This window comes from Aegilops tauschii, chromosome 5, assembly GCF_002575655.3.
Source record: "Aegilops tauschii subsp. strangulata cultivar AL8/78 chromosome 5, Aet v6.0, whole genome shotgun sequence".
NCBI lineage: Eukaryota > Viridiplantae > Streptophyta > Magnoliopsida > Poales > Poaceae > Aegilops > Aegilops tauschii.
In genome coordinates this window covers 393,947,803-393,956,886 of record NC_053039.3, presented here as the reverse complement: position 1 = coordinate 393,956,886, position 9,084 = coordinate 393,947,803, and the positions used below count along the sequence as shown (strand labels likewise).

General features: G+C 43.4%; 1 protein-coding gene across 2 annotated transcripts; it reads right to left on the bottom strand.

Annotated features, from left to right (window-relative positions):
• Positions 1-804: 804 nt before the first annotated feature.
• Positions 805-6,014, bottom strand: LOC109783160 (uncharacterized). 2 transcript variants are annotated; one of them, XR_002237648.4, is made up of 6 exons: positions 5,526-6,014; positions 2,872-2,981; positions 1,883-2,396; positions 1,551-1,799; positions 1,316-1,468; positions 805-1,232 (listed from the first exon to the last, which is right to left on the bottom strand). XR_002237648.4 is itself a non-coding variant. In XM_020341763.4 (5 exons), exons 1-5 carry the CDS (start codon positions 5,608-5,610, stop codon positions 858-860), a joined length of 1,569 nt encoding a protein of 522 aa, XP_020197352.1. In that variant the 5' UTR covers positions 5,611-6,014; the 3' UTR covers positions 805-857. The 2 variants fall into 2 exon arrangements, 1 of the variants encoding a protein (XP_020197352.1); XM_020341763.4 differs by having other exon boundaries at positions 1,551-2,396.
• Positions 6,015-9,084: the final 3,070 nt, after the last annotated feature.

The following is a 9,084-nucleotide window of genomic DNA, read 5'->3' as shown; positions in this document are numbered from 1 at the left end:
TCAGAAACTCGCATTCAACTGCAAGATAATTTGGTTGAGCATATGTGGGCTCACGTTGGCAACCAATTGTATCGACTATTTTTTCTTTCAAATGTATTTGCGACAATTTAAATTTCATTTGGCTTATAAACTATGAGATATTATTTGTTTATGAAACTATGAGATATTTGTATTTGTTTGAATTATCTGAACTTCGGGCAATTTTTGTTATATGTACAAAAAAAAGAAGGAATAAATGGCCACATACCGGCCACAAGGACAAATATGTGTCCACACGTTGGGCGCACTGCCAATCGAAACATGGAAGTGGGCAGGCACGCCGACCCAAATGGACAAAAAGCAGATAAACCGCATGTCTGTTTGGGTCACCAAATTGGAGTTGCTCTAACAGCTCTTCTGTATAGGTTCTCTAGGGCAGAAGAAGCGGGCGACCTTCTAGGAGCTGTGAGGGTCATAGACGATGCCAAAGGCTGTAGAAGTGTTTTCAACACCAGCCAAAACCGGGTGTAATATCACAACCAATCGGCAGTTTTCTGGGTCAGAGCCTAAAGGTTCCAGCTGTGCTCAAAAGTAGAAACTCCACTTCTGAATTTTGAAAGATGTTTTGAATCAAAGGCCACTTTCAGCTTGTATGAAATTGCACCACAAGAAAGCAAATATCTTTGCCTAACCACGCTACTATTTCTCTCCAGGTATTGCTAGAAGATTGAAACGAATAAATTTGCCAGAAGTTCTTCATCACGGCAGGTGCAAGTAAAAATACATAAACTCCACAAAAATGACTGGTGAATCCAAACAAAGAACTAAAAGGCAACCATTTAACAACTAAACTTTTCAAGGTGATTCAGATCTGAATTTCACAAAGCATAACACCGGCTGCAAGGCCCTAGTAAGTTTAACTTGACTGTGGAGTTAACTTTCCCCTCAATGTATGTTCTAACAGCCAAGATTGATTTATAAGCATCCCTTATATATGCAGTTTCCAGTGGAGGGCATTTCCTGGCCAATATATCACCAGAACACCGGTAGCTAGTAGGAGTGGTGTCCAATGTAAGGCACTCAAGTGATGTTGCATTCTCAAGAATATGACGTGCTAGCTCAACCATGCTTTTTTGGGGGCAGAAACCACTGATCTTCACATTTTTGAGGTTGTGATGGCGGTGTTCTGACATTTGTCTCAGAGATGAGAGATCTCCCTCAAACCAGTCATACTTGGACTGCACAGGTGATACCTGAAGATCAAAGGCCAAGACATTCAAATTCATTATTCAAACATGGAAATTAGATAATCTTTGCAGGGTGAACAGTGACTTACAAACAAGACAAACCTCTCCAACAAAGGAGAAGCATCAAAAAGAGAAACTAAGGATAAATAATCATAGTCCCGATGAGAATGGAGTCCCAATAGATAAATAATCAAGATCTTGAGGTGGCGAAATTTGCTAGATGTCACTGGTGCATTAATTATCTGCATAAAGATGACTCTGGTTAATTATTCCTAAGATATGGCTACTGTTATATCACTTACCAACTTAACTGTGAGAGAATACCTCATAACTAGAATGTATGGTAAGAGTCTCAACTTTTGGCGCACAGGAAGGAAGGTTGTCAATAGCATAACTGATGCCACAGCTATTGTTCAACATCAGGTTCTTCATCTTCCGTGACTTTCCAAACGAGAGTTGCACATTAAAATCCATTAAGCGGAATCTGGAGATATTTGGAGCATTGATCTCTAACACCTCAAGGCTACATTCAAGAACCTCCAGGAACCTGAGCCGCTGCAGCAGACAAGGTATCTGCAGGCGAATGATGTCATGACAATATTGAAGTCTCAAGTGTGCCAAAGCAAAGGAATGGGATAGAAGGCACCCTAACTCACCCCCCGTAATATGCACATTATACAGATGCAGCGTTTTCAAGGTTCTCAAACCAAGTTGAAATGTGGGATGTAAGTCCAAATTGGCAAGGTGAAGATACTGAATAGAGCCATGACATCTCTCAGAGAGAAGCATGCATGGAAAGTTAAAAGTTGCATCCCTCGGGGATAGTGTAAGGTGGAGTTGTTCAATCCCTGGTGTAACCGCAATCTGGAGCCAACTGGTGAGATGATGATACGGTTCTGCATCATGAGGAATAACATAGTATTCAAGCCTCAATTTCTTCACACCAGCTCCTGAGTGGTTTCTTAAAACATGGTCAATTTTGTTGTTGTAGTCTCTTATAACATTAGAGCCCGTTGTTCTCATACACAAATCTTCTTTGGAGCACATTGTTTCATTAGTGAAGGTAAGATTGGGATAGCATTTCCAGGAGCTTCGAAAGGACTGAGAGATACGGGCAGCACGGGCAGCATCTTGCATTGGCAGTAGGAAATGTATATGACGCCAGATGTCCTGCATACAGAAGTACAGAAGATCAGAATTTGAGGTAAAGTACTATGAAAGTCTCATAAGGAATAATACTGTAAAAGACTTGCTTTGTAAATGTTGGCTTAAGGTGGGAAAGGATGGCACAATCTACAATTAGCCAAGGCTAAGTACAAGTTGCAACTGGTTCTAGGTAGGCATAAACAGAAGGGAAAACAATGTGACGTACATCGATCATGGCAAATAAAACAAATGACACAGCTCACACGGAGAAGGTTCTAGGATCTACTCCCTCCATCCCATAATATAAAAGCATTTTTTACACTAGTGTAGTATCAAAAACACTCTTATATTATGGGACGGAAGGAGTAGTTCATAACTATCAACTGGATCTTAAAACTAGTGGAACAATTTTCTGCTGGAAAGTTAATGCGGTGAAAGATATGTTCATAATTTTTATTTACTATGCTGCTGATAGAAGTCTAGCATTATCAGAACATACCTCTGGAAGATCTGGCCCTGGATATCTTACTTTTTTGCCACCATGAGAATTAATATCCTGTCGGCAGGGTGATCTGTTTCTTTTAGCTAATGATGAAGCAATCCATCCATCTGAAACATCAGTGTTATGTTTAGTACAGGCACCAACAGACGGAAATAACAAGTTCAAGCACACACAAAGCTACTCCCTCCGTCCCAAAATATAAGAACGTTTTTGATACTATGCTAGTGTAAAAAACGTTCTTATATTTTGGGACAGAGGGAGTAGAATCTTTGTCCAATTTTTTGCAGGGACATGAATGACTACAAGAATCAAAGCTCGGCACAACTATTTTAGCAAGACTCCATGCACTGAGCACCTCCTCTTCCGCCCGATGATGCCAGCCGTCCTCCACTAAGATCTCACAAACCATGCCAACTTCAACATTCATCCACCCCAGTTCTCTGTTCATTAGCGGACCAAGAAGGCCTTGGACCACACATGCACGTCTGCCGCCAAATGCGACTACCCGTGCTTCCGGCCAGACACCATGACCAATGTGACGTCAACAACTTCAGCCACAGAGGAGCAGCAACTCCACCTCCAAGCTCAAGCCGGGGAGGCTACTCTGATGAAGGTGGCGCACCAGCAAGCTCAAGCCAAAGAGGCTTTCCATATGGGGTCCCAGACATCACTGCCCATTTGGAAGACCAACAAGTGCAGACTCAAACCTCCTTTGACAGTATCGAAGGTGAGCTTGTGAAGCTCACACGATGGTCTCAGAACTTGCAGTCTTCCTTAGCAAGCAGCCATGTGGGCCTGACAGCAGCTCGCTGGAACAATCCCAAACCTCTGCCTTGTTCCAAACTTCACCACTTATCCTTCCACGGTTACTGAAACACCAATGCCAACAGCACAAAAACTCCTGAGCCCACTTCCCAGTGTGGAACTGACGGCAACAGTTCACGCCACGCCCAACGTGTTCGACGATATGCCAGAATAATGATGTACTATATGATTATGAAGTGAGCGGCTACTCAATTGTCTTCATTGAAGTGTTAGATAGCACTCCCTAAATATAAGGGATTCAGGCATTGCATTGGTTTTATATCAGAAGCTGCGTATTTTTCCTGGAACTGAACGTGATGCTATAATCCCTGTAAAACAGCAAATAGAAAGCAAGAGCATTTTTTCCTTGTGGGAATACACATTTGAGACCCTGGCAAGGACAACAGGAAGTTTAATGATCTGATTCCTGCATGTTGGCGAACAGTGTCGACAAATGCAGTACTCAAGCTCACAAATGGGAAGCCCATCCAACCTGCATCTATATTGCCTGAGCAAGGAAAAGTACAGAAAGTGCACATCCAAAGTGGCACCTACTGTTAACTGAGACAGGAAAAAAGGATCGGAATGCACTATGCAGCTCACAGTTCAATGTCATGCGCTCTTGCCAGATTTTTCAGAAGTGTAATGCACTCAGAATTATTCACAACACATGAACTTAGGTGGAATCACTCTTTCGCTGATCAATTTTCAGCCTCCTTAACATGGATGAAGAATTCTGGAGAATTGCTGATTTCCCTTGTAGAACAAGGAACCCACGGAGGTTGAATGTCAGGGTAGTAGTATTATGAGATATTAAGAGAATATTAGATGTAAGGGTAGAAGGGTGATCTTGTATTACTGGTTGCTTGCTTTGTTTAGTAACACCCAAGAACAAAAAACCTAATTTACCTTGTTCCTCTATATAAATCCTGCATCTTTTCTAATAATTCCTTGCAATTACTTTATCTTAACCCTGTTTTCCTCCAGTAATTGCAGTTATTCAGTAGCTTTAGTTAGGATCTTGCATATATTCCTTGTACTACAATTATTCAGGGTCCTAACAGATCCCCACTGCGAAGAGGGCCAAAAAAGCGTATTTTTTATGGATGTGTCTAGGGCACATCTAGATGTGCTCTAGTTATTGCACATCTAAGTGAGTGAATTAAGCATAGAGAGAAAGAGAAAAAAGAAAAAGAAAATATCTACACGAATATCAACATAAGATCAATGACATAGGACTTAGATGTGCAATACTTATAGCACATCTAGATGTGCTTTAGCAAAACTGATTTTTTATTGTAAAAGTTGGATATTTTGTCTAATTTTTTTGCAGGAACATGAAAGAGACCTAGAATTTACAAGACTCAAATTGTGTCAATCTGAAAATCAAACTCCAGCTGAGCACAAGTATTTTAGCAAAACTACGGAATCGCCCAAGTCCAGTCAATTTCCTTCGATCTAATAAAACTGGATCTCATCAGCTTCCGATATCCCCACTGCAGTTAGGGCTCCAAAATAGTTGTTTTTATGTAAAAGTTGGATCTTTTGTCCAATTTTTGCAGGAACGCGAAAGAGATCTACAATCTACAAGACTCAGTTGTGTCAATCTGAAAATCATACTCCAACTGAGCACAAATATTTTAGGAAAACGGCGCAATTGCCCCCAAGGCTCGTCGAATTCCTTCGATCTAATCAAACCGGGTAACACCACGCAGTGAGATCCCCAACGCGGACAGGGCTCCAAAAAAAGTACTTTTATTTACGGAAAAACTCACACATGGCAACAAGGCACAAATAGGAGGAGCCGCAGAAGGTAAATCGAGAAGAAGCTAAGTCGCGGGGCTTACTATTGGCTTCGATACGGCCACGATTTCGCTTCTGCTTCTGCTCCCGCTGCCTGGAGATGAGCCGATTCAGCGCCATCAGCCCCATGATTCGACGATGTTTAGCTCTCTCCCTCCCTCTCTCCCGCTCTCTCTCTCTCTCTCTCTCTCTCTCTCTCTCTCTCTCCCTGCGTTACTTTTTTGTTGAACGGGGCTCTCTCTCCGCGCTACCTCCCAATTTAAGGGGGGCGGTCGGGTAAGAGATCCCGCTCTATCTCAAAATACCGACCCGTGTTGAATCAGCTGGCGCGAAGGGAGGAAACCAAAGTCGGCTCGAAGGGAGGAAACCAAAGTCCGAGAGACGGAATCACAGTAGGATTAGGAACCACCAAACCATCGTTTGGTACAAGTGGATCGGAGGGATTTTCAACGGATTTTCCTCGCCCTGGCCCAAAACCATCGCTCCCCGTTGGCCCATTTGGTACGCGGGGTTTCGAGGGCCCAAGCCCCTCCAATCTCCTTCCATACACGAGAGCAACTAATTAACGAGCGCTCCTTCGGGAGCCTCGCAACCATCAGTAACACTTGGCGCGCTCTCAGCCATTCGCCACGTGTCGCGCTCTGGGCGCTCCCTCCGGGTTTTGTCTTTTTATTTTTTCGCGCACGTTTTCGGCCTTTTTAACGGGGTTTTTCGGGTTTTTCGACGTTTTAGTTTTTCATCGGTCTTCCTTAGCTTTTCGATCAAATTTTTTTTAAAAAAATTCGCAAAAAAACATGGTTTTGCTTCCGCGAGAGGCTCGGTTTTGCTTTCGCAAGAGTCACGGCCGTGCCTGTCGGAAACGGAAAAAAACGTGTTTTCTGTTTTTTTTTCCTTTCGCGAGAGTCACGGTTTTGCTTCCGCGAGAGGCACGGTTGTGCTTTCGCGAGAGTCACGGCCATGCCTCTCTGAAATGGAAAAAAACGCGTTTTCTGTTTTTTTTTTCTTTCGAGAGTCACGGTTTTGCTTTCGCGAAAGGCACGGTTGTGCTTTTGCGAGAGTCACGGTTGTGCCTCCTCGGAAACGAAAAAACACATTTTCTCTTTCTTTTTTTCTTCCCGAGAGTCATGGTTTTGCTTCCGTGAGAGAAACGGTTGTGATTTCGTGAGATGCACGAGTGTGCCTCTTTGGAAAGGGAAAAATCCTATGCTCCCAATTCGGTTTTTTTCATGAAAAAAATTTCGTCAAAACCTATCGACATGGGATCTAGTTTTGAAGATCTCGACACGAGGAATCCAACGATGAAAGCGGTTCGAGATTTGGACGCACGGTTTAAGAGATAAAACGTTTTGAATAAACGGATCTACGAAAAAAGAGAAAACTCCAAGATTGCGACAAGTGGCGCACATGCAGCGCGCCACTTGTTGCAACCTGGGGAGGTTGGAGTGATCTTCGCAATGAGTACTCCTCAACTAGTGATTTTGCCCTTACCCTCCTTTCCACGCGGTTCACAACCCTTGAGGGGTGAGTCGTGGATTTGGGAGGAGACAACGCCACCTGCTTAACGCCCATCGCCCGCCGCATTGTCTCCGGCGTACTGGCCTTCTCCCCAGTGTAAGTATCGCCTTCCCTCCTTCCCCTCGTCGTCTAGGTTTATTCCATCCGCCCGGCTATCGCTGCCGCCTCGTCCCCCCCCCCCCCCCGATACATCTCAAACGTATCTACTTTTCCTAACGCTTTCCCTCTTGTTTTGGACTCTAATTTGCATGATTTGAATGAAACTAACCCCGGACTGACATTGTTTTCAGTAGAACTACCATGCTGTTGTTTTGTGCAGAAATAAAAGTTCTCGGAATGGAACGAAACTTTGCGAGGATTTTTTATGGAAAATAAGAGAATATCTGGATCCAAGAACCGCTGGAGGGGGGCACCTGGGTGGGCACAACCCACCAGGGCACCCCCCTCCAGGCGTGCCCAGGTGGGTTGTCCCCACCTGGTGGCCCCGCAGACTCCAACTCGGACACTATAAATCACATTTTTGGAGAAAAAATCAGGGAGAAAGAATTATCGCGTTTCATGAGATGGAGCCGCCGCCACCTCCTGTTCTTCATCGGGAGGCCAAATCTGGAGCCCGTTTGGGGCTCCGGAGAGGGGGATCTTCGATCTTCGTCATCACCAACCCTTCTCCATCGCCAATTCCATGATGCTCCCCACGGGGAGTGAGTAATTCCTTCGTAGGCTCGCTAGTCGGTGATGAGTTGGATGAGATTCATCATGTAATCGAGTTAGTTTTGTTAGGGCTTGATCCCTAGTATCCATTATGTTTTGAGATCGATGTTGCTATGACTTTGTCATGCTTAATGCTTGTCACTTTGGGCCCGGGTGCCATGATTTCAGATCTGAACCGTTTATGTTATCACCATTATATCTATGTTCTAGATCCGATCTTGCAAGTTATAGTCACCTACTACGTGTTATGATCCGGCAACCCCGGAGTGACAATAGTCGGGACCACTCCCGGTGATAACCGTAGTTTGAGGAGTTCATGTATTCACCGTGTGTTAATGCTTTGTTCCGGCTCTCTATTAAAAGAGGCCTTAATATCCCTTAGTTTTCAATAGGACCCCGCTACCACGGGAGGGTAGGACAAAAGATGTCATGCAAGTTCTTTCCATAAGCACATATGACTATTTACCGAATACATGCCTACATTATATTGATGAACTTGAGCTATTGTTGTATCGCCCTAGGTTATGACTGTCTCATGATGAATATCATCCAACAAATCACCGATCCAATGCCTACGAATTTCCTACATATTGTTCTTGCTAAGTCACTACTGCTATTGTTATTGTTGCACTTGCTACAAAACTATTGTTATCACTGTTACCGTTACTATTGTTGCTGCTACTATTATCCAAACTATCATATTACTCTACTACTGATTATCTTGCTGCAGATAATTAATCTCCAGGTGTGGTTGAATTAACAACTCAACTGCTAATACTTACAAATATTCTTTGGCTTCCCTTGTGTCGAATCTATAAATTTGGGTTGAATACTTTACCCTCAAAAACTGTTGCGATCCCCTATACTTGTGGGTTATCACCCCCCCCCCCCCCCCCGCGAGCTCGCCTAGCACGCTGTCTCTGAGGGCAACAGGGTCGTCACCAAGTTCACCTCTGTCACATCCCAGATTTTCTCAAACTTGGTATGTTAAAATTTTCATACGGAATTAAAAACATTCTAGGAAAAGCCCATGATTGCCTAGAATTGCTTGTGATTGACTTTGAATTGTTTGTTGTTGCTTGACTGTTTGGCTAGAAGAGTTAAAATGCCAATGCCACTAGTTGAACCCTAGCTAGCCTCTCGAAGAAACCAAACCATTTTGAAATATTTATGTGGGCATAAGGCTACCCTTAACAAGTCCCAAGAAATGTTCAAACCGAAATAGTTTTCCCAAGTATTTAGTTGGATTTGTTTGGAATCAATTCAAAGTCAAAAGGAAATTATTTAAAAATGGTTTTGCATTTATTTGGCATCAGAGTAAGTCCCCTAAGTCCAAATAATTGGTTTGACTTTCTGGCAATTTTTCAAATTGGATTT